This window comes from Halichoeres trimaculatus, unplaced genomic scaffold (assembly GCF_033239565.1).
Source record: "Halichoeres trimaculatus isolate MK-OKI-2021-1 unplaced genomic scaffold, fHalTri1.1 fHalTri1_scaffold_23, whole genome shotgun sequence".
In the NCBI taxonomy this organism is placed as follows: domain Eukaryota; kingdom Metazoa; phylum Chordata; class Actinopteri; order Labriformes; family Labridae; genus Halichoeres; species Halichoeres trimaculatus.
Window position 1 is genome coordinate 9,583,390 of NW_027437201.1, and position 26,611 is coordinate 9,610,000.

Here is a 26,611-nt window from a genome sequence, read left to right on the forward strand (position 1 = left end):
CTAATGTTCCTGACGGTGGAGAGCAGCAGAGACAGAAAGTGACGGAGATGGAAAAAGCACAGGTATGAGCAGCTACGTGGTGACATCATCTCCACCTTGGAGCCTTTTTGCGCCTCGTGCCCAGAAGGCGGCGGCATCGCGCTGAGCAAGCCTCCTGATAAAACCGCTACGTCACACACACTCTCCATCTGTGAGCTGGAAGATGGCACGATATCGCGAGAGCGGCGTGCCGCGACCGCAGCGCTGGATGGCGCTGGTGGGGGCTAGATGCGCCCACGGCTCGCCCTCTCTCCCGTTAAATCACACGGTAGGACACGCGAGCAGACGGAGACTGGCGGCGACAGCACGCGGGGTGAGTAAAAAACCTGCACATTACACGCACTGGCGTGGGGCTCCATCACAGGTAGAGAGGCCGGGGACACGCGCATGTGACCGCACAGGACAGAGTAAACCATCAGTAGGTGTGTGTGCGTGTGTCTGCATGAGTGTGTATGTTTGTAGAGGGGGCAAGTCAGCGTGTCAGCCAGATGTGATCCTCAACAGATGTGTTCTCGTGTCACTCTCGGAGGATGTCTGTCATCCTTCTCTGTCGTCTCCATCATTGTCATCCTGACTCTCATCAGCAGCACGAGCCGCGTCTGCTCCTCGTGCTTCGCTGTTTCACTCTGTTGCTCTGTATCTGTTTGATCTGAGGGCTCGTGCGCTACGCAGCAACTCTTCCTCGTGCTTACACAGGAGTATCCTCCCCTTTAACTCCATCCTGGTGTCCTGATAGTGCGGGCTCGTTGTTTACAGTTACAGGTGTTAATCTTACATCCACATGCCACTGCTGCGCGCGTGGCTCCTGTCCCGTACTGCGCGGTTTTGGTCCCGGTAGTAGTACTGTTCCTCTGCGTGGACTTGTTGATGGATGGCCGAGAGACCGCAGCCTTCTACCGAGGCGGATTCACGCGCCTCTGTCATCGCTCCCGGGGGCCGTTATTGATTTAACGTTGCGGTTTCGATCCGCGTGATTGATGACTTTGGCCCCTTACCGGGCCCCGCATCACCGCCAGCCTACAGTACCGTCACATTTGCGAGGGGGTGACACAGCTCTCTGCTGCCTGCCTCACGCGCGCGCTCGCACGTGAATACTCACAAAAAAGGGAGAATAGGGTCCTCTCTATCCCCTCATTAAGCAGCAACACGCTCTGCCATTTACTATACTTGTGAGGACACTACAGTGGGTCCTGAACACACGTGAGTCTAACCTCTACCCCAAACTCAGACTAACCACTAAATAAACTCTCAACCTGTAGAAAGCATCCTTTCTTTACAGGGGAGAGACAATGTTTGGATACAAAACACACTCCAGAAACACACACACACTAACACACACATCTTAACCCCCAAACCGAGCTGAAATGTCGCCTTGACATTTAAACTGGACTTACCATCAATTTGAGTTTTTTTTTTTTTTTTTTTTTTTGAGATGACACTTTGGAAGTTGGTGCATTTCCACCCTTTTTCTTCTCTCTTTCTCTCTTATTTTTTTTTTAGGGAAAATGTGCTCACAGCTGTAACGGAAAATATGTGAGCCTGATGAAAATATATGGATTTTTGCATTAATTGGTCATCAAATGTGTTTTGATCTCCATCTATAGCCCCTCTCACAGCAAGCGATCGGGTATGGATCAGTACAGTTTGGTACAGGTTGGATCGGTAAAACATGACAGCATAGCAGCGTGACACAGTGTACCTCCATAATAAATCCAACGAAGAAGAAACACCTGACACAGTAAACAAAGAGCAACAATGGAAGACATCCAGCAATTTGTCTTTTTTGTGACTGACATGTGGCTCTTGTTACAAAGCTCAATCAAGATTTAAACATGGCACCGTGTCTGCCACCCCAACAGAAGGGTACCAAAAAGTGGGACGGTATGGGCTGCTAATGTGGGGACCTGTCCTAGTTTTAGTCGGAGATAACGCCACAAAATGCGTGCCATACCAAGACAAACTGAACTGAACTGCTCGGTGGAAACAGGGCTTTAGTCACATCAACAGGCAAACAGTTTGCTGTAACTAAGCCAACATTTAATGATGTGTTGTCATGTTTTTACTGAACACACATAAACATTTACAGTGCAAAAAAAACATTAATGCTCAAATTTAATGACTGGTTAGCAGCAGCAACCTCAGCCTGCACAAAGATAAGGGGTTTTAAACCATTCCTCTTTACAAAACTCTTTCATTTCAGCAGAATTCTTGGTGATGTCTAGTGTGAATAGGTTTTTTTGAGTTCATCCCTCAGCTTTTGTGACTTAGATGAGAATCAAAACACATTTTATGACCAATTTATGCAGATCCAGGTCACTCCAAAGGCTTTGCACACTTTTTATCATAACTCTCTGTACAACCCTGACTTCCTCTGGCCATATTGGAACTTATTCAGTTTGACATGTTCCTACATACTGCTGTTATCTTATTTTATGACACGTCACTAGACAGAAAATTCTTTTGACTTAATCTGCAAAACAAAAAAACATCTCTCCCACCGCAGGGCGCTCGCTCTGATTGGTTGAAATACTGTGGCAGACTACCAGGATTCAGACTTTTGGTCTATATTTTTCTTTTTTGAAGCATTACTCACCGGGCTGTCAGTGCCTTTATCGAGACAGGAGAATAGGAAAGAGAGAGTGGAGGGGGATGTTGGTCAAAGTCTGTGGTCTGCGTTGTTTGGGGGTCGCAGGTGGAAAACTACACGAACCCTTGGCCTAGAAATTACTGACCTGTCCTCCATGTGTGGGAAAATGTCTTTGAGAAAGAGTCTCAGACTCAAGGTGTGGGTGACTCCTGCATCATGTGATGAAGACTATTAAGTTCCACTTAAATTCAGCTCATTGGTCATAATCTTGGGAGTGTTTCTCTGTAGATGTGCTCATGTGTGAAGGATCTGTGGTTTTTGATGTCCTGGTTTATTGAGTTCCTGCCTCAGAAATCAGGGTCCATCCACATGTGTGGTTATGGATTATGAGAGAGCAGAGTTAAAGAAGAAAGAGGAGAAACGCTCTGATGTCACTTTTTACCTTCACGTCTCTGTTTTGTTGTCATCTCTCCATGTGACTGTCAAATTCTCTCTCTTCTTGGATTCCTTGAACTTTCTTCACCTTTCTTTAATCTGCCTTTTACTTTCTCTGTCTTCTGTGATTTCTTTTTGTCTTTTTCTCAGGCTTTTCTTCTGTTTTTATCCTTTTATTTCCCTTTTAGTTTATTTCTCCTTTTATTTCACCTTTTCTCATTGCTTACCTGCTCTCCTTTTGTGTCCTCTCCCCTTCTTTCTTGTCTCCTCTGTTTTTCCTTCAACAGAGGTTTCTCCTTTCCTTTCCTTACTCTCCCATCTTCTACTCTTCTCCTAACCTTTCTTTCCCCCTTTCCTTTCCATTTCCTTCTTTCTTCCTTGTCTCTTTTTCCTTTTCATCCCCTTCCCTTATTTCCTCTTAGACTCCTTTCTTCTTTATGTGTCAACGTTCCTAAAACCTATATCCTATTTCTTTTTAACTTTTGATTTTGATTCCTTTCTCACTTTTCTTTTCTCCTCTGCCTTATTTTCTGTTAATTATGTTCCCCATCTCTTTATTTACTCCTTGCTTCCTTTCCCTCCTCTTTTATTTCTTTCTTTTATCCTTGTCTAATGTCCTTAACTTTCTTCTCTTCTCCTTTTGTTCTCTAATGTTTTCATTTCCCCTTCTTTCACTCTCTTCCTCTCTTCTATTTCTCTTCTATCTCTTCTCTCTTTCACCCCTCATTGCTCGTCTCCTGTCCTAATCTCTGGTTTCATTTCCCATCTTTTCCTCTTCTCAAGCCCTTTTCCATTTCTTTGTCTCCCTCCCTTCCTGCTCTTCCTCTCCTCACTTTTTGTTATATTTTCTGTCATGTTTTCCCCCTCCTTTCTTTTCCTCTCCTCGTCGCCCTAAACTGTAAGAACCTCACTTTATTCCCAGCATGCATTGTAAATAAGGCTGGTTATGTAATAGCCTAAATATTAAGCAAATATTCACCCCTCTCGATATTTCCTTCTAATAGGATTGGCTGTGCACATGTGCCGTGCTGATAATGGGTTGCATCTAGGTTATAGTGTCCACGTGTGTGCGTGTGTGTGTGTGTGTGTGTGTGTGTGTGTGTGTGTGTGTGTGTGTGTGTGTGTGTGTGTGTGTGTGTGTGTGTGTGTGTGTGTGTGTGTGTGTGTGTGTGTGTGTGTGCATCGATGCGATTACATGTACGTTCTCCCATGTATACTTTAATGTTGCAGAGTCTGAGCGGGCAAATGACCTTGAAGCCCGCACAAAAAAAGACCTCAGTCTCGCTAATATGCTCACACATGCAGCCGCACGTGTGCCCACTATATGTTCACACACACACTTTGTGGAAACACACACATGAACACCTTCTCCCCGGACGCAAAGTGGGAAAAAGGAGGAGAAGGAGAAGCACTGAGGGGAGGATGAACTCTGGGCTCTCCCTATTGTCGACTAAGGCTATTTGAAGTTACACATAACCCAGTTACAGGGAAACCACTGCATGTGTGTGTGTGTGTGTGTGTGTGTGTGTGTGTGTGTGGGTGTGTGAGAGAGAGAGAGAGAAAGCACATGCATCTGAAGTGAAGTTTTTTGGAAACAGAGAAGAATTAGACAGAGATGAATGAGAGGAGAAGAGAGAGAGTGAATGAGAATGGAGAATAGAGGTCAGCGGAAGAGAATGAATGACAAACAGAGAGCAGGAATGAAGTGAATGGAAGACAGACAGAGAGGGAGGAAAGTGCAGCCAAAGACGACAGAAACAGGAGCTCAGTTTGTGAAAGAGAAGCTGCAGACTCCCTCTTCCTCCCTCTGTCACAGGGATGTATAAAAATACACTCCTCTGCGTTATATTTGCCGGAGTGGGAGGGAGGCACAGTGAGAGACAGGCTATTATCCTCGGGGACAGTATCAGCTCTTTGTTCAGCTTGCATGACACCGGTGTCACTGTCACCGAGCCACACTGACCCACAGCAGACGGACTCAGTGTCATTCACAGCATTTAAGCCCTGTCCAAATCTGAGGCCAGCTCCTGACCGGTGAAATGTTTTCTCCTCTGCTGGGAGGGGATGGAGCGAATCATAGGATGGAAAACGAAGGAGTGACTTGGAAATGATTGTTGTTGGATATTGGACATATGTGGCCAGAAAGAAATGCACACCATACATTTCTTGTTCTGTTTGGATGGCATGACTGTTTGCCATTTGGTAACAACAAAAATATTGGAAACAACAGTCATGAAAGAAAAAAATCACAGTGCAACAGATTCAAAAATCACTGTAAAAGTAATGGAGAGTTTCTGAAGCCAAAGGCTGCCACAGTTTAAAGTGATACTCCGGGATGGAACAAGTTGGGTCCTATCACAAGGTTTAGGGCAGAAATTACCCCTACAGCAGTGATTTTGTGCAGCAGAAGCCCAGGGCGCTCGCACCAAACACCCCCTCCCTGCTCCTCTGCCGGTTTCCTCTGCACTCAGACAGGACCAATTTTTACTTGACCAAAAACACAAATAAACGGACTCCCACCGAAAAAATCTGATATCGGTTTAAATTCACGCTTTATTCAGAGAATTTTCACCGCGTAACTTTCACACAAAAACACGGCTAAATAAGGCTCTAGTTCTCACCACAATACAATACAATACATAATACAATACAATACATAATACAATATAAGTTGAACAATACTATGTATACGGCTGATTTAGTGTTATTAACATTTGTCATGACGTAATGGTTGTGCCGCTCTGAATTAAAATTGAATTGTAAAACTAAATCTGCCTTTTGTGAATTGAAATTGAATTCTGTGTTTTTGAATTTAAAGTAGAAAAAGAGTCAGAGTTTTCTGTATTTTTGAATTTAAGGTATAAAAAAAGTTGAATTTTCATCGGCAAAATACACTTTCAAATTCAATTAAAAAAATAAATTCAATTTCAAAACATTAAATTCTATTACACATCATGCTTTTTCAAATTCAATATTTTAATATAAATTCAGTTCCTGATGGCAAAAATTTAACCTCATACAATTGCTTCTTTCCTGAATGTATACAAGTAATGTTTAGTACTTGTCAGTAACCTGAAAGAAAGGTTTTATGTCTTTCAGTTCAACAGTGATACTGCAATTGGTCTACTGCAAAAAGCAGTTTTTGCTGACCACCAAAAAAAAAGAGATAGTTTCGGGAGAGAAAAACAAGTTTTCTTTGTGCACAAAACATGCACCTAAACATAAATCAAAACTGTGGCCTCAAAACCCAAGGTATGAACCAGACTGTGGGTTACCTGCACCGTTGGAACCCTGATGCTCACAAGTGGCAGTGAGCTCGTACCTGGAGGTGCCAGAAGCTCAAACAGGAGTCATCGGCAGAATGAGCTGTTTGGCATTGGCAGAGAAGATTTGGCACATTTTCATTGGCCCAGTCCACAAACTCATCCCACAGATGTTCTTTACAAATATGTTTCCAGTGATTGTTGAAACATAGAAATGATTGACCAAAGTTTCTCACTTCTTGTGCTAAGTTTAGAAAACAGGATTCAGAAAAAGAAAAGTCTTCTGAGTGGTAACCATGTGAACCTTTCTATCCTTAGTGTCCTCACTGACTCTTTATTGATCCACAAGTACTTGTCTGCTGTCACACTGTCACACACATTCATTCACATTCACACTGGAAGACGCTCTTTTTAACCCCCTCCACCTTATCCTGCATGCAGAGAAATATCACAGTGTCAGCTGTTTTCCAACAGAGTGGAGGAAAACACACCGGACCCTTTGTCAATCAGGGCTTCCCTCTGCAACACCTCTTCCAAAGCACGCTGGGTAAACTGGGAGTGATGTCCACACAGTTAGACATTTTCATACCCACAGACCAGAGCTGGATCAGTCTGATGTTCCACCTTCACCTCAACGTCTCACGTGGTTAGAAAGACTCTCATCGTGTGTGGTCTCCGTCTGGACCGCCGCGACCGCAGCTCCTGGTTTCCTTACGCCTGCCGGGGTCAGGGAGTTTGATTGACTCGTGCCTTGACTCACTCTGGCTTCCAGGAACTCTCCACCATCAATACACATCATCATCACTCGCCAGCCGCGTCTGTGTCCTGTGTGAGTGTGTGTGCATGTGTGTGTCTGTCTGTGTGTGTGTGTGTGTGCCTTCTCAACCAGTGCGGCACAGCGTGTCTCTCAGTTAAATCACATGGTTCGGCTTTTCCCCCGCGTGCCTGCTGCTTGGCCTATTTCCATGGTAACTAGCCGAAGATGTGGACACACACACACACACACACACACACACACACACACACACACACACACACACACACACAGTCACATTAGCACACATATAGGCCTCAAAAACAGCGCTTGCCAGAGCCATCTCGGTTGTGTGCGGCTGTAGGGAGCAGTCGGGGAGAGGATGTGTGATCACACACTCCACATTGGCTCGGCGGGAAACAAACACACAATCAGTCACACACACAGACACACACTAGCACACACTGTATGCTGAGACAGAAGCTCAGGATGCTGTGCTGTAGAAAAAAAGGCATGCCAGCCAAATCCCTTTATAAATCCTCTGGCAATTTGGATTTGTTTGTTTATGGAGGAATATATCGGATGTAAGAGATTGTCATGAAGAAAAATAGAGAGATGGATGGAGAGATGGAGGGATGGAGAGAAAGTGTTGGAATTTGTCACTCTGCAGCAGGACTGTGTGAAAAGTAGATGAACTGACATTGCAATATTGCGTAATGTTTCTCTCTGTATCCGCTCCGATGCGTTCCTCTCACCATCCTTGTCACGACGTTGCCCCTACCTCCATCCCGCCTCCTCATCACCCCTAATGTGGCCATCGCCATAGCGACAGCCCACGCTATACACTCACTCGCTGCAGCATCCCCGCGCCCTCTGGCCTTTCGCCAGCGGGGGTGCTGTGGTGACAACGCAGCCTGACAAACCAGGCGAGGGAGCTTTGCCAAAAGTGGGGGAGCTATAGGGGAAGAGGGGGAGGGCAGGGTGGGGGGGCACTGCGGATCTGTTCGCTACTGCCCTGTGGTGTTACGCAACTTCATGTACACACACACTTACTGTAGGCTGACACACACACACACACACAGCCTCTCTTACCCCCCTCTCTTACACACACACACACACACACACACACACACACACTCATACACACACAGAATGGGACGCTTTGCACAGCACACTTGAACCAGAATAAGCTGGAGATAATGTGCCTAAGTACTGATTATGACATGACATAACAGATTTCTCCGAGCAGACCCTGCTGTGTCACATCACTGATGCAACGTTAGCTGAGCTAGCTCTGCCGTGTTCACGTGACGATTGTTACGATCGCTCTGACGGATGAAAGGATGGATTTAAATTGGAGATGTAGTCATTAGGGCGCAGGGGAGTATTATAAGAAGCTGAAAAGGTCTTTAAAGCCCTTTTACATTATATGGCACATTCATCCATTCACATACTGCTATGTATGGCACCCATTAGCATTGACTAATTGATCTCACACAGGACTCTTTGGCATATGGACCACAAGGCCCGTATTCACAAAGCTCCTCCAAGTCCTCTCTCAGAGCTCCAAACTTTGCCTAAATATTCCTGGCGAGGAACCTTTGCTTGAGAGGGATTCAGGAAGTTTCTGAGAGCAGCTCTGAGCGAGGAGGAGACAGAAACTTTTACCTCAATGAGGAGCTGTCTTTGACCCCGTCGCCAGATATGAAGCTGTCCTCCAAAAGCTGTGACTGGTTGTTGCAAAAAAGTAACGGTAACATTCACCAGTCACATAACTTGGATTGTAGTAAGACATGTAGGGATGGGTACCGAATTAGGTACTTATATAGGAACTGACCGAATTCAGTCAAAAGTACCGGGTACCGATTCAGATAAAACCAAAAGGTACCATGTTTAGGTACCTAAATGCATCCTTATGACTGTGAGGGAGTGGAAGAGTAGGTGATTTCCCATGCTGGACATGAACACAGCATTGCAAGGTTATATATTGAAGAATAAATATGTTAAATCCAAGTATTTTTATATTCTATTATTAAACAAATTGATACTTTTTACCACATAAACACTAAAAAGTACCGAAAATTGGTACTGTTAAGTACCGGTACCGATTGCTAGGTACCGGGCATCAGTACTCTATCGTTTCAAGTGTGAAAGGTTCCCATCCCTAAAGACATGTGTTACCTGATTTTACATTATGATGATGAAACTCAGCAGAATTAAATTAATTGTGACACAGCTTCAAAATGTTTAAACGTCCCTCAGTCACATGCAGATTACATTGATTTGCTTATTGTCAGTTTACTGTCCATGCTGGTCGTACTTAATGTGTTTGATAAAATTGGTGGGCTCAGCTGTCAGTGATTCCTGTGATTGATGGCATCCTTTTAAATTGCAGTTTGATTTGGCAGAACAACCAAAACTGCTAAACCTTGTGGAGGAGAATCAAAGAGTATTAAGAGGGGAATAGGATCAAGGCACAAGTGAAGAGACTGACTTTGGAGTGCATTTCCTAACAAATCAATGCGTCATCTCCCCACTTTGCACGCACATTAGGCAACAGTGTGAGAAGAGGTGATACATGCTGCAATCCCAAGCGAGAGCATTGATAACGGCGCACAAGCCGAGTTTTTCTCACACAGCGTTGTAGGCGACCATTCAGGCTAAGGCTGCTGGCATCAATTTCTTCAGGGGACGTCCCGATACAATGCACTGATTGGTATCACCTGATATGGCTAATTTTGTAGGATCAGATAGCATCGGGTTTTGTTACGTGATCTGGACCAATCCCGTTTTCATGTGTTTTCAGCACCGTCACACTTTACAGCTGCTGTAAATCAAACCACGCTGCAAACCTGTCTGCTGTGTGGGAGTACTTCTCGTTGTAAAGCAATGTTAGTAAAACAGCGTCTTTCAACATTTGTAAAGTGAGTGTTCTCAGAGGAGGTACCAACAAGGCTCACTTTAATACAACAAATATGGTTCGTCAACTCCAACGGAGTACAGGATTTATCATAGAGAGGTATCGTATTGGGTCGGTATCAGCAAAACACATCAAGAAAAAAAAAATCGGGTAAGAAGTCAAAAAATCTGTAATGGAAGATCCCTTTCTTTAATTTTAATAATCCTAGGATTGTCATAGAATTTCATATGCTCATTTACTGAACTGCTTAAGGGTGGGTCACCTGCTTAACAGCTGTCACAAGAAGCATACTCTGTGTTTTGCGTGTTGGGAAAGTCTGTCACCAGTATCAGCGGCCACACAAGTAAAACATGTCTTATTATTATACTGGATATGAGCAACATTTACCTTATCAGTCCAGAAAAATGTCTTGTTTTGAGTCACTTAAAGACAAAAATGAGGGGTGAAGTGCATATAACAAGTAAAAAAAATCTGCAGATTGATCAAGAAAAGTTTCCTGAAAAATTTGCTTGAAACTAGAGTAACGTCTTAATACGAGCAACGTTTTTCTTGTTCTATTGGCAGATTCTTGTTTTATTTGATACAAGCAATTCAGACCTCATTTTTGTCTTTAAATAACTTGAAACAGCTCTAAGTCACTTAGTGAATAACTTTAATCATCCTGGGAGACAAATCTTAGAATACCAGGAATTCTAAGATTTGTTTAAGAATGACATCACTAAGAGCTACTTTTAGCCTTGGGATGCTTTGTGAATACAGGCCCTAGATCTCAACCAGCTCTTCCTAACACTTCCTCCTCTACATTTCAGTGTTGAATCTGTAAAGAGATGTCCTCTTACCATCATAACCACAGCTTGTGTCCTAACAGGGTTTTTTGTGTTTTGCAGATGATCTAAAAGAGCAACAGAAAGCCTTGAAGGGGTTGCCACATGGGAGCAGGAGCTTTTTTTAATCAACATTTAACTACCAGAGTCTGCCAAAGGACGCTTTGGACACGCTCACATGTCCTTAACCACAACCAACTAAATCCAAGGAGCTAAAAAAGGAAAAACCAAGCCACCGGGGCCAGCTATCGCACGGATTTTAAGGAAAAAAACATCAGTTGGGGAGGGTTGTATGGGTGCCGAATCCCCACCCAAGACACCTCAAATCTCCTCAATCTTCCTCCCTCCTCCTCCCTCTGCTTTTCTCTCATTCTCCCTCGTTCTCTCCCATGGGAGTGACATAGACGCCATCGCTTGGTCTGCTGCCCCACCCGTCCCTTGCCTCGACGTGGAAACGGGGGCATCCAGGTAGTGATGTCGTGGAAGAGGAACTACTTTGCGTCGGGTGGCGGAGCGGCAGGCGGGGTGCAAGGGCTGGTGACCCCCAGAACCATGACCTCCATTGCACCCAGCAAAGGCCTAAGCAACGAGCCGGGACAGAACAGCTGCTTCCTGAACAGCGCCCTACAGGTCAGTCAGATTAACACACACCTACACACACACACACACATACACATACACACACAAACAAATTCAAGATTATTAGAAAGAGTTTGAAGAGAAACATCAAAATGGAAACTTTTGGGGCCATTTCTTTTCTCGTCTCTACTAAAAAATTCAACCATCTGGGCTTGTATATTTCAAATTGTTTTTGAATTAAAGAAAAAAATAAAAAATAATCCAATAAAATATTCAATGGCACTTTTTTCAGCTCCTCAGCTGGTTTGCCTAAGACCAGTTTGAGCCATAAAACGCTGAACAAAGACTGGAGTGAGGGTGGCTGTGGAGCAGGGCCTGCAGGGTGTCACAGGAAGAAATTGAGAGCCTGCTGAAGTCTTAAACTGTCCCTAAAATATTAAATAAGATGACTTTATTTAATTTTATAGCACTATAACTTGTCCCAGTACTTTATCTGTCTTCAACTGGACTAATGTAGTAAAAAAAGGGGGGAAGGGGGAGCTATGCTGCTGATGTGATGAGGATATGACACGTTAAATCTGGAAAAAGACATTTTAATCCTGGAATCAGTCCAGTCCTGATGCAGTATGGAAGGTTTTTTGTTAAAAAGTCTTCGATAACATGAAGTTTGGTTAAATATCTTAGTCAAACCAAGAGTTCAAACTGATAATGCAAAAAAACTTCTGACAGTTAATTGATTTTAGTTGTTTTTGACAAACTCTTATTAAACCCAACTTATTAAAAAGGAACATTAATCTACAATATTACAAGAATTCGTCTTTTGATTAAGAGTTTGTTAAAGAGAATTACTGTTTTAAGTTGAGTTGAGTTACATAAATTAAGTAAATCAATGAATAACATCACACAGAGAGTTAGGGCCTGTGTCCACTACCACTAGTTTCATACTGGTGGTGCCCACAACCTCATCTTCATAGCATTTCTAACTGGAGCATATTGTTGCATGGTTCTAAAAGTTACCCCAGGACATTTCTGATCTCCAAGATAATGAACATTAAATTTTATGTAAAATGCTATGGTTTGTGCTATTTGCTCTCATTCTGTGGTATTTAAGAATGTAAATCTAAGAAGGATTGAGGAATATGAAGACGTAGAGCTGTAAAGAGCTGTGAACGTGTGGTGAGGTTATCCGTGTTACTGGTCTTTGCTGCTGTTGTTGACAAAGTGAAATCAGAAGTCCTGCCCCCTTTTTATTTTGATCAATTGGTGAAAGAGGAATGACATTGAGGAGCGTGGTGGTGTTTCAAAACGCTACCGCATTTTCAGCTGAGGGTATAGCGACAATAAACTGCTGATGCCAAGGGGATTTTTGGAAATAGGATGTTGGGTGCTGAAAATGCTTTAACTGCACTGGTGGAAACAGGCCCTGAATACAGCTCTGTTTCTACCAGTTCGGTATGGCACGCATTTTATGGCATTTCTTTTGACTAAATCCGGGACAGGTCCCCACATCCCTCTTTTTTGTACCCCTCTGTTGGGGTGCCAGACATACTTATCCGACCCCAGAAGGTGGAGCTAGAAACTCTGCAGCCCATTCATTGGTCGAAAGAACTGTCACTTCCTGTGCAACAGCGGTAATAAAGAACAACACATAACCCCGCCATGTTAGATCTCAAGTTGAGTTTGTGAAGATAACTTTCTTTTTGTTTGGAAAATTGCATTACCAAACAGTGTGCTCTTTGTTGTGTTTGTCTTCCTTGTTGGATTTATTGGCAGGGTACACTGTCTTGTGCTGCTATGCTGTCACGTGTTTACGTAGCTGACGCGGCTATTGGCATCGGACTTACACACCTCCTATCAAAATGGCACTGTTGGAAGGATCAGGCTTTACTGATCCGACCCGTACCAAACTGTACTAATCCGTACTGGACCGCTTGGTGGTAAGGGGGCTATGTGGATGAATATGAGAAAAAAAATTGACCAGAAGACGTACATTTGTACTGATTAACATGAATTTATGACTTATTAAGAATAACTTTTTATGCTACGTTAACTCTCAGTCAGACCAAGTTCAGACCGCCTCCCTTGTCCTGATGTGTCAGTAGCAGCACAACTTTGCTGTTTATGTATTATTGCAATAGAAAAGTGTCATTTTGTACACATAAAGTCTTTGGTTTAAAAATGTTAGATCAATCATCTCTTCTTATCTGGTGGGGGTGATGAGTAGATGTAGCTCTAAATAGCAGGGTCTCTTTTAATCTGCGTTTTAGCTTTATCGACTGCTGCTGTCCAATAACACATACAAATGTGTTATTGGACAGTGTTAAGCTGCTGTTTGTGGCTATATTTTCGTGACATGCACAAATTGCTAACACACACACACACACACACACACATTAGCACACACAGTTCCCATGCCCCCCCCCCCATCCTGCAGTAAATTGATATTTAAGCACGACAGGGATGAGATTAGGGCCATATTAATGGGTGTTTGCGTGTTTCGGTGGTGTTTGGCAGAGCTGCAAGTCTGGCTTCAGTGTGTGTGTGTGTGTGTGTGTGTGTGTGTGTGTGTGTGTGTGTGTGTGTGTGTGTGTGTGTGTGTGTGTGTGTGTGTGTGTGTGTGTGTGTAAGATGGTGCTCACACTGCGCTCTGCTGCTGCTATTGCTGCTGGTGCATCTCCTCTCTCTCTTCACACACACACACACACACACACACACACACACACACACACACACACTCACACACACACACACACACACACACACACACACACACACACACACACACACACACACACACACACACACACACACACACACACACTCCTCCCAAGACTTCCAGCTGGCACAAACATACCCTCTATGCACACTACCACACACACCCCACACACACACACACACACACACACACACATACCAGACATACACCCACACCCACACACAAATTCTTCTCCACTACTGGAGAGGGAGGGAGAGGGAGAGAGTTGGAGTAAGCTGAAGAGGGAGAGGGGTGATGAGGCAGAAGCTTGGGGAGAGCCGAAGCGAGCGGAGGGATAGATGAGAGGAAGAAAAGTTTCTGAAGGAGGAGAAGAGAAGAAAGAGGGATGAGGAGTATACAGTATGAGAAAACTGAGGAGAAGACTACAGGGGATACTTCTACCGGGAGGAAGAGTGGGATTAAAGACTCCAATAAGGTAGGGGCTTAAAAACAAAAGAAGAGTGCTTGTGACAAGATGAGAGGAAGAGTGGGGATAAAAAGACAAAGTGAAGGACATAAAGTTTATTTTAGAAATGAAGAAAATGTCTCAACAAAGGCGAGCATGGTGGGGGAGAAGTGGGCCACTTCAAGGACACACACACACACACACACACACACACACACACACACACACACACTCACACTAAAGGAGGAGAGGATGTTGAACCAGACATGTTACCTGTCCACACTGAATCCCTCTGTGCTGATTTTATTTGAGCCTGTCTCAGCTTCCAGCAGGTTTACTGTCTCATACGAGGGGTCAAAGTTCAGGTTTAGGGTACACTTAGCTTCATTAGCAGCATAGATTTGCTTGATATCCAGTATCAACCAGTGCAGCAGTTACTGCACCTGTCCAGTGTCGTACTTTATCACCTATGAAAAAACAAACGTAGTTATTCATTCCTCAAAGAAAGGGCTATAACTTTTATCATGACTGACCTTATAACTTCTGTTTTGGAGCTTCAAGGAAGAACAGGGTTTGAGATTAATATTCTGTGACATTAGCAAATAACAACATTATACAGCTAGCTTAAAAATGTGAAACAGCCACTGCTAGCAAAATATTGTTATCCAGTAATTTCAAATTAGAAGTTTCAGACTTTTTTAAGCCTCTAAGAATGATGAAAAACTGTAAAAGTATTTGAAAGGGTTTAAAGTGTTCAAACTTTGCAGGACTAATGATATGAGGAGAACCAGCCAGCCATTGCCAGTGTTAGCCTAGCTTGTTTTAATGTTAGGGTAATTTAGTGAACTAAACTTAACCAATGGGCAGTTATAGGGCTAAAAAATATAAAATAAGCCCAAAAAATGAGTCTACAGCTTTCAGATGTGCTTCTATCAGTGAATGTAAGCTCTTCACACAGAAGAGGGGCGCTTATTAGCAAAAAGTTAGCAAAGCAATTAGTCGTTTTTACAGTGGGAAAATGTCATCTGAACATCCGTGGGTTTAAAATAAGATTGTGCTCTTTTGTTCATTCTTCTGCTTTGTTTATTGAAGTTTATTTGATTTATAGATAACTTTGGTGGGTTCACTTGTCTGTACAATTTTCACTGTGTCGACGTCTGCAGCTCCCCAGAAAAAGCATTTTTCTACCCTTTTAGATTCAGATAAGATACATCCACGTTTACAAAAAGGCTTTTCTCCAGTTTTTGTGACAAAAATTGAAAACTCTCTGCTGCTTCCAGGCCCCTGAGGGCCCCTTTGGCAGGGCAATTAACCCCCCTCTGCTGCAGTGGAGCTGCAGGGTGGTACTAGCTCCGATAGCAGCAGAGGCAGCAGCAGCAGCAGAAACAATAGACTTTCTGTTTGGATGTGTTAAATTTAATGAGATTCAAAGTGTGTGTACATGCTCAGCAACTTTGCTCGCTGTGTACAAATACAGCACAGCCAAAGGAGTCACTGAGTACGCCGAAGCAGCAGAAACAGCAGAGGCACATGGATTCACACTCATCCAACCGTGTTTGCATCATGCATGTGTGTGTGTTTCAAATCATGAAGTAACTGCAGACATCCAGTTTTCTTTTTTCTTCAAGCTCTGAATCATCAAAAGCTGATCTTTTTCTCCTTCATGGATAAAAAGTATGAACATTTCAGTAAAAGCAACATTTATTGGTACTTTATGCTCTTTAGAGCAAATTTAGAAGAAGTTAAGTGGGGTGAGATGAAGAAGTGAAGTGTGGGAAAAACATGCAATAAGGAAGGAAAGCAGAAATGAAGTGACTGTTTTATTACAAAGCAAAAGAGGCACCAAGGTGAATGTGACAGAAAACTGTGATAAGGTCTTAGATTGCTTTATTTAGATGGATTGAAGTATTTGTATTTCTGGTGCTAGGACTATTGTGGCCTCTCAGTTCTGCGAGGATCATTTTTTAATGATTATATTATCTTGACGTGTTGAGTAACACATCACACTCACAGTGGAATACTTGCTCCTAAACTCTGCTTTGTAATATTACTTTTAAAGAGTTCGTTTATTTGCTGGCAGCCTTCAGCAGTCTGTGCTTCTGGTTTCATACTGAAGTATCTGCAGTTGTGTTTCCTCATGTTTAACTCAAACCACTAATTTTCCAAACCTTAAACCAGGGCGCTTCAGATCGCCCAGGACTCTGGATGTGTCGCTGTGTCCCTGGTGCCCGAAACCCCCCATCCCCTCTGCCCTCCTCGTGACTGGAGTGGCTCATAAATGAGGCGCTTCTTAAATTAAACACTAAAAAAAACTTTACTTCTGAACATTATCCAGCCAGCGATTACATTTTGCCTCACAATGTAATTTAGCAAACAGCTCAGTAATATTAAAATGTAATTTTTAGGAGACAGGGTCGCACTGCAGCTGATGAAAACACTAATTGACTTTTTTTTTCATCAGATAGATTACCGAGTTCCTTTTGCTGATGGTCTGCGTTAATGTCTCTGTAAAAACACTTTGAATAGAGGATACAGGGGCACGTACTGCATGGACTGATTTTGCATTTTTATGAGGCATAATGGTGTGTGAGGTCTAATAAATCTGAGCAGCAGTGCAGGATGTAGCAGGACAAAGAAAACAGACATTTTTAACATTTCATGAAGCTCTGTATGTTCACAGGGAAGAGAAGCGGAGAAGCAAGAGAGAAATATTTTGCATATTTCCAGACATTATGTTACATCACAGGAAGAACAGCTTAGGTGTTGATATTAAAATTAATGATGTCTGAATTTCAATTTTGGTTTCAGGGTCCTTTCTGCGCCACACTCCCACGGCTCGCTCCCACGGCTCACTGGGACATTTCAGCAGACTCACCCTCAACTTCATGCAAATGTAGAAGTCGAAATATCTGCTGTGAAAACCTATTAGCTGGCAGACAGATTACCCAGGTCACAAGTGCAGGGAAATAAAAAAAAAAAAAAGAAAAAAAGAAAACGACTGCTGCCATGACAACAGCAGTGTCAGGTGATACACAAAATGCTCAGGAGGAGAAAAACCATGTGGGTAGAAGGAGAGAGACGTAGGAGGCCGGGGTCATGGAGGGCAGAAATCAAACAGATTATGACTTTATGAACTGGACTGTGTTTCTATAGCTGGGCTTGATGAGGACGCAGTGATTCATTTTGAATGTGGTCGTTAATAAAGGCTGCAGAGGGTCTAATAATCAGCTGATGTGCATTGTTGTTCTCAGTCATCTGCCAGAAATGTAAAAGTGGCTGATTTAGAGTTTATTCTCTCCAAGGTCGTTGTTAAAGTCAGTTTAGCTTGGAATAAGTTACAATAGTACTTCTTTTGCCAAAAATATTCCAAATAAATGAGAAGCTCGAAAGAAGAGTTCAGCCATAAAGTCACAATGTGAAGGATTTTTTTTAACAGCTGGTTTGAAAGTTGAAGTAAACACTTCAGGGGACAGCAGCAGCGCTAACCATCACTGGGACAGAGAGCTGCTGGGAGCGTCATGACATTTCCACATGTTTTCATTTTATAGCTGAGCGCAGTTTCTGAAACTTACAGCACTAAACCATTCAGGGACTATCACTGAAGTTTTCTTCTTTACTTGTGTATAAATGCAGCTAGCATTCTTCCTGTCGTTTAATGCGGTTAGCAAAGACACGCTACAGCCGCAATGTGGCAGGAATACTGTATTATAACCATAAGCTGGTAAACAGGATGAACAGTTAAGCTTTAAAATCACTTTGGGCAGTGATTCTCAACCTGTGGGCAATGGCCCCCTGGTGGTCTGCAAAGGTATTGCAAGTGGGCCGCAAATCATTTCCAAAATATTTATGATAATATAAAGACAAAAATATACAGAATATTGTTTGAAATGAAAAAACTCAGTAACGATTGAAAGGATATTGAAAATATTCAAATATTCTTTTCATTTATATGTTTTGTTTTTGAGTCAAGTATTAGATGTTATTATCAAATGAGAGATAGGGGCTTTTGTTGTTAACAACTGGAGCACTTTGCAGCGGGACCACATTGCGGTGTTTAGTTCAGTCCTTTCAGCCAGTTCAATCCTCAATGATAAAAAGTGCCAATGTATGGCTTCCATATTTATGGGGACAGAGGTGGGCTGCAAACATTTTTGAGACTTCAAAGTGGGCCTTGAGTTGGGAAAGGTTGGATATTCTATTACCTTTTTGTTGCTGTATTTTGAATTATAACATGCACTTCTTCCAGAAGTTTGTAAGCACTGTTGCTGTGTTAAAACCATAGACTGCATAACACATGGGTGTAGCATCTGTGATGTCACCCATTTGTTTCTAATACAGAGTTTTGAAGACTATTGTTGGCAGCAGCCTTATTGGAAATGCTGAACCAGGCTGTAAACATGTTTATTTCTGCTGTAAAGAACACCTGTGTGTGTTTGTGGTTTCTGATGTTTCTGCAGCCTGCCTCAAGTGGATTCTTGAAGAACTGCACATGTATATCTGTCATTGGAAGGGCTGCTAAAGCTAGCTAGCTCCTTCTGTTTCAGGAAAGGGGAGAATGATACAAATGAAAAGAGAGCAAAGAAAAAGAGAGGGGGATGTCCTGAGGGGAAGATGGATGGATGGACAGTGAGATCTGGGCATGGAGCGAGTGCTCCCTCCTTGTGGCTGCTGCAGTGCTGTGCAAGGAGCCGATTCATCACGACCAAATAAACGAGGGAGAGGGAAGGAGAGGGAGAGGGAGAGGGAGGAGGGGAAAGGTAAAGAGCATACACCAGCGTCAGCATGCAGTCCGTCATCCTCCGCCCCCTCTTCTCTCCACCTATCACTCTCTGCTACACACACACACACACACACACACACTCAGAAATGTACAGCTAAGGTTGCTGTACGTATTGGTTTGTGTGTGTGTTTTGGGCTGTAGGTGTTAATGTAAGTGTGTTTCTGAGTGTGTGGTCCTGTGCTGCAGATCTGAGTGGAAGCCTCAGGGACTGTGTTGTGTCAATATTATCTTTCAGCATGCTGGATGTACTAAGAGCTCTTCCCTCTAATTATGCACCAGAGAGAAAGGGAGCGAAAGAAAGGACACGAAGAGGTCTACCTCCACAGACCACTTCTCCTCTAGTTTCCAGCAGTTCTTCCTCTTTTCTTTGGGCTCTGTGCCGGACGCTTTTTTTCCGTCCCACTGAATCTCTGCCTTTTGCTCGTTTGTTGCTGAAAATATACAAAGTGGAAAACACACTCAGCGGGAGCTGCTGGGAAAAACAATTAGCTCCAAATGGCTGGAAAGCACACAAAGCTGTGGAAAGCTGATTCCCTGCAACCCCTCTCACATTGAAGGAAGTCTTTAGTTCCAAATTTAGAAAAACAAATTTGTCTAGCACTTTTTAAAGCTACAGGGAAGTACATGCCCACCTTGTCTGTATCAGTAAGTTTGATAGAAGCAGGAAGTTTTCTGAGGCTCCTCAGCAGTACCTGTTTGAGAGTGAGGATGAAGCAGTCTGAATGAGCTCAGTTTTTTAACCTTTGACCTCAAAATCACACAACCTTTCTCCCTAACATGTTACTGAAGGAAAACAGCTCATGGTTTTAATTTTCCCTTCTGGGTCTTTCCATCATTTTCTCTCTCGGTTGCTGTTTCTGACTGCTGTGCACTCAGAAAGCATGTCGCGTTACTGTGGCAACTGTCTGTAATGACATGATCTTAGCAACAACTGCATCTGATCTAAGAATGGAAACACTTTTATTAAACTGCCACTCTGATCTCCCCAGTCTGGTATTTTAGAGCTTATAAATCACTGAAACTTTTGTGGTTATCATTGACAACCCTTTTAATGCTTAGGGGTAATCAGGGACAATTTTGTCCTTTCAGGTAATTTTTTGCTCAGTTTTTGGCCACGGTTTTGGTTTTGGTTGGTTTTATCATTTCACATGGAATGATAATTTGTAAGAAGGTTTTTTTCATGAAAAATCTTAAAATTCTAATTTCAAACTTTTTCTAAGGTCTACAAACACTGAAAGCAAATTTATGACCCATTGAGGACAAAACTGTCCTCTACTTAAAACTTTCATTAAAACACAACAGTTTAATATTTTTTCTACTTTTATGGCTCAAATCAATGAACTTCAAACCTAATCAAATTTAACAAATAAAATAATGACATATTTGGTGTTTTCTGAATAGGACTGAGGTTGATTTGAAGATCTGAGAAAAAAAGAGGCAAAAATACTGTGTATGTTTCTATAGCAGTTTTTTTTTAGAGAACATTTTTGTCCTCCATGTCAGTAATTCCCAACCAAGGATACGCAGTATAAGCAGATGATAGATAAAAATAATAAAACTTCTACAGTGAGTTTGAATATCAATTTTTGAAGTGTTTTCTTCCTGATTTTTAAAGTTTAAATCCCTGTTTAAAGGGGACTTGTTCACGATTCATTGTGGTAAATGTTATAAGAGTTAAATACAACAAAGACAGGCTAATTATTTGAATTTTGTGTTTGTTTATTTATTTATTTGACGTATTTGTTTTCAAGGCAACATATTATTTATTTTAATGTGTCATTTGAGTTAAAAAGAAGACAATGCCAGAGAATTAAATGTTTAAATTAAGTAGTTAAATGAAAGGACTTTCATTTTATAATCAGTTGTGTTACAATCTACTACTGAAGAACCATCAACACACATGAGGGGGGTACTCATGACAAAGAGTATCAGGGGGTACACAAGAAAAGACACTGCAAACATCTCGTGCTTTGAAAGTAACTAATTGTATGTGTATTTTTGAAAAAAAAGGTGACATCATGTAATCAAAAAGACATTTAAAGGGTCAAATTACGGTATTTTTTAATTTGAAATAAAGATAATTGAAATATCTGAGCCAAAAGGTTCAGAAAAATATCAATGTGATATGGTTATGTATATATATATATATATTTATATATTTATATATATATATATATATATATATATATATATATATATATATATATATATATATATATATATATATATATATATATATATATATATATATATATATATATATATATATAATTTTTTTTTTTGGGGGGGGTGGGGGGTAGAGGAAATTTTTGTTCTCTAATGTCCTCAAAGGGTTGTAAATTAAAGGGACCCACAAGGGTTAAACTCCTGTTTTATGTTGTACCAACAGTAGTTGTTGTCTGCAACAGGGGCTGTTTTTGGTTTTTAAAATCTTGTTTTCCAAATAACTTTCTCTAAATATAACATGCCCCACACATCCATTTTCCATTCTTCCAGAAGCCTAAATTATCTAACACTTAGACACACACACTTGAAGCATCATCTTTACAGTATGTGAGACTCAAAATCCATCCCCCAACAGCCGTGGTTTCTCATCTGACCCTGTCTGAAATTGTTTACCACATTACGTAACTCCAAAACTTTTTGCACTTTTTACATCATTCATTTGGACCCCATACAAATCCAAACTGCTCCCAGGTTTAAAAATACCGGAAATTCCTCTTTAAAGTAGATCCTGGAAATGTCCCTGTTCTCTGCCAGACGCAGCAGATGACAACTCAAACACAGGACTAAAACCCATTAAAAAAACAACCTGCTCAGAGAGAAAGAAGAGAAGAAGAAGAACGGGCAGGGGAAGAAAGGAATGATAGCAGAGAAGAGGAAAAAACAGACCTGAGTCCCACTGGGACTGCAGTGAGAAAATATTTACATGGCGAAATAAAAAAGAGACAGTATATCCCCTTTAAATCTCAGGAGCTGGTCCAGCCGCTTGAATTAATTTTTGTGTGCTTGTGTTTTGTCTCTCAGGTACTGTGGCATCTCGACATCTTCCGCAGAAGCTTCCGGCAGCTCACCACACACAAGTGCATGGAAGACTCCTGTATCTTCTGCGCTCTGAAGGTAAACATCAGACTCAGCCTGTGTCCTCTGATGACTCACACATTTCTGTTCAGCATTAAGACTCCAGTTTTCCTCTGAGGACAGCTTAAGGTGGTGGTGTTTCTGAAGCAGCTCTTTCATAGCTGTTTGAAAGTCTATTACTCACTTATTTTCCTCTCTTCATTCTTCTTTGCTTGGCCTTCCTTAACTTTGAAAATCTGGGCTTGATTCAGCTTAGCTTAGTTTAGCCCGGCATTTCTTGGATTGAATTTTCTTTGTTGGGATAAACTCATCTTATTAACTCTGGATGTCCTTCCTCTCATCTCATGACACATCAGATCTGACTCCTGGAGCTTTCTGCTGCTTGTGTCGAGGTGAAAGTTTCAGATTCTGGCGCTGTTGTTGTACTATTGGTTGAAAGAAGTCATTTAACAGTGGGAACACTGGGCAAGAAAAGAAGGTGTCCATAAAGTCTCTGTACAATTTAAAAATCTATTACAAAGAAAACTAATGAGACTAAACAGATCTGTTTTGTGTACTCAGTAGTTACCAAAGTTTATAATCACATGGCATTTGTGTATTGTATTGTGTCAATGAACCCCACTCATCACGAAAAGGCACCATCTGTGTCATGGTTTATTGACCAAATCAGATACATAAACATACATAAAGATCACTGGTGTCATTTTCACTATTGATGAGGCACAAAATTGAGTAACATCTTAATGCGCTTCGTGTAACTAACGGTGTCTACACAGAGGTGTATTGAATTGGTTAAACAGACTGTGGATTGCAGCGACACCTTCTGGCCTGGTATCTCACGCACACTGTTGTGAAGATGTGACTCTTAACAAGGCTTGTGTTTGTTTTGGAAATGAAAGGAGATTAGATCTTCTTTTTGATGCATTTTTTCTTTGTGTCAGAACACTTTATACTCGATACAACGCGAGTGGGTAAGGTATTTATTAACAGTTACGTAGTTTCAAACGTGACAACAAGCAAACTTTGTCAATTTGTACCATAGTTTAGTAGCTGCCTACATTTAGTGCTACAGAAAGCCTGGTGCTCTGAGAAGCGTCCGTAACGTGTAATCTAAGTGAATCCTCATTATATCCTGCCAGTCATCTACCAAGCAGAGCTAACGCAAACCATAGTCTTAATTTTATTGATAGACCCTCAAGTTTGAACAGACCACTGCAGAATAACTGCTGACTGTGGGTTGGAATCAACATTTTCACTAACAGTTTAGCCCCTGTGTTTTAGTCTTTAGCTCGTGTTCTATCAATCAATCGATCGATCAATCAATCAGTCACGTTTATGTATATAGCACATTTAAAAACAACCAAGGTTGACCAAAGTGCTGCACAGTTTTAGAACTCAATCAAATAAAAGCAAGTTTTTAAAAATAAATCAATAAAAATGTGTTAAAAGAGAATAAAAACAGTAAAAACAACAAATAGACAATAAATAGCAAAAGAGGACCCCATAATAAATAGAAAAAAGGTAAAAAAAAAACAAAAAAAACAAAACAAAACATGGATGTCTTGCTCAACTAGTATTAAAAGCCAGTGCAAAGAGGTGTGTTTTTAAAAAGGTCTTGAAGCTCTCAAGGGTCTGAGCTGTCCTGATATATAGAGGCAGACTGTTCCAGAGAGTAGGGGAAGCCACAGCAAAAGCTCTGTCCCCTCTTGTTTTAAGCCTCACTCTTGGTACCTGGAGAAGGACCTGGCGTGTCGACCTGAGTGCTCTGGCTGGAGCATGCAGGTTAAGACAGTCACTTAGGTATGGGGGTGCCAGCCCATGAAGACTTTTAAAAACCAATAGTGCAACTTTATACTGGATCCTATAGCTGACAGGGAGCCAGTGTTTAACTTATCACTCTCCTTTTTATCTTTTTTTTGCTGTTCTGTCCTTTTTCTGTCTGACAGTTTGGCTCCAGTGTCCACCATCACTACAAAATCAGTCACAGAAATCGTTTTCAGCAGAGAAAAACACAGATCTCTCTTCTCACTACTAAACTTCATCAGCCTGCGTGTTGTTGTCTAAGAGACTTCAACATGACTTAAATCAATCTGGTCCTGCTCGACCCTATCAGGAAGCTGAGACGTAGCATTTAGAAATAACTTATGTCAGTGCTGATAATCTCATTTTAAAGAAGGGATAGACCGATTATCCTCCGGGACGATTATTGGGGCCGATATTTGGCATCTTGGGGCATATCGGCATCTGCCTTTTTTTTAATATGACAGCCGATATGAAACCCATTTAAAACTGTGTTGTTTTGGCTCTAATGCTTCTCTGCACAGAATTTCTCCCTGTCTACACTATGGAAGCCCTAGCTGGTCAAGTAAAATCAGTCATGTGAAACTAAACACAAAAATTAAATCATATGCATTACATGCCTGTAATAGGCAGCACAAACTCTATTCTGTCCAGTTTTTATTGCAGTTACATTAAAATTTTGGAAAGCTTTATTTAATGTAGAAAACTTTAGCTATTTATTTTTAAAGTTTTTATTTAACTTTGTAAAACATGCTGCTAAGTGTGGGAGCTGTTTAATAAACATATGCTTGAAGGCATTTGATCACAGTTAAGGGTTGGAGTTTGTATTGTTCAAAATTGTTTACGCCAATATTTTCACTTTTGACTGCAGATTAATATCGGCTTCAAGTATCGGTTATCGGCCTCCTTGCCAACAAATAATCAGTATCTGTAACGGCCTCAAAAAATCCATATCGGTCTATCTCTATTTTAAAGTGGATATTTCAATCAGTAGCACTGTATGTAGAAGGGAGACTTCTGCAATATCACTCAGAAACTCTTCACAGCCCTCAGAAGAAGAAAAAACAGGCTTAATATCTGGAGATATCTGGAGTATTACGGTACTGGTGCAAGATGTTCACATTACCATAACTCTTCAACTATTTGGGCAAAAGAAAAAATTGAGACGGTTCCTGAGAAAGAAGAGAAGATGAGCTTTCCAGGCATGATGTCTGACTCTTTAAGACCAAAATGAAAAAAAATCCGGGTGGTCTGGATGATACTTGGATGATAAAGACTTGATTTTGAATATTTACTTTTACTTGTAAAGCTTAAATTATTAGTTAACGTGTTTTCTTCCCAAATCAGGAGCTTTGATAGTTTTTTTTTCTTTTAGATTTGCTTCCCCACTTTTCTTCTTTTTCTAGTTTTTCTGACCCCGCTGCGTCAGAACGAACCCTGTTACATGCTTCAGACCCTTTTAGCCTGAAGAATATTCCTCTGAATAAGAAACGGCACATTATATGTTTTTATTGCCCAGCTTCAAACTGAGTCCGTGTTGAGCTCCAGCATCTGCAGAGAGACAGAAACCAGTCAGGAGCTGAAGATCTGAAACACCATGAGTCCCTCATAATGAACCAGTCCATATGCAGCCCTGCTCCAACCATTTGTTGCATCCATGATGACAAATATGTGTCTGAGCGAAGGGAAGTGTTGTGTGTAATGTGCTTCAGTGGAGATCTGTGTGTGTGTGCATGCGAGTGTGTAGCAGTGTCGATGTGTGTGTTCTACACGCTGTTCTGTCTCCTGCGCTTCCCTGTAATTAATTGGCTGACTGAAAGCGCTGAGCTAGCAGAGCCCACGCTGGGATGCTACACATACACACACATACACACACACCTACACATGCATACAAATCTTACTTGCATGCTGCACACGTTAGGCTGTAACACACGCATGCACCTTGAGATGCTCACAAATCTTTCTAAGCATGCTGGGATGCACCAAACACACACACACACACACACACACACACACACACACACACACACACACACACACACACACACACACACACACACACACACACACACACACACACAGGCTCGTGGTTGTGTTGTGTTGTGAGTCAGATGTAGGCGTACAAATCAAAGGTATTGTCACCGTGTTAAGTGTTCACATTCTGCTGTCAGTTTTCATTACGCGTCCTGTCACCGCCCTCCCTTTGTCAGAATCCAACAGATGTAATGTTGTTCTCACAGTGTGTTTGTAGCTGTAGTCCCTGCGGCAACAAGGATAAAAGTGTTTGAATAACTGAAGAAGACAGGCACCAAATGAACTTTAACAGCGTTTTAAACATCTGCTTTGTAGCAGCGGAGATAAGTGATGATTATGGGGGCTTTTATTTTG

At 41.8% G+C, this 26,611-nt stretch overlaps 1 protein-coding gene across 3 annotated transcripts in view; it reads left to right on the forward strand.

The window, feature by feature from the left end:
• The first annotated feature begins 213 nt into the window (after positions 1 to 213).
• The window catches only part of usp54b (ubiquitin specific peptidase 54b), a 62,017-nt gene continuing 35,619 nt past the window's right edge, over positions 214 to 26,611 (forward strand). For 2 of the 3 annotated variants that reach the window (XR_012597487.1, XM_074662815.1), the window contains exons 1-3: positions 214 to 352; positions 10,886 to 11,452; positions 22,370 to 22,462. Coding sequence is in view for 2 of the 3 variants with exons in the window: in XM_074662815.1 (XP_074518916.1) it covers positions 11,297 to 11,452; positions 22,370 to 22,462 (249 nt within the window). In the remaining variant the exon portion in view is untranslated. Of the gene's footprint in view, positions 353 to 10,885; positions 11,453 to 14,389; positions 14,593 to 22,369; positions 22,463 to 26,611 lie in introns of those variants that run through there. The other variant, XM_074662816.1, reaches the window with a different exon arrangement.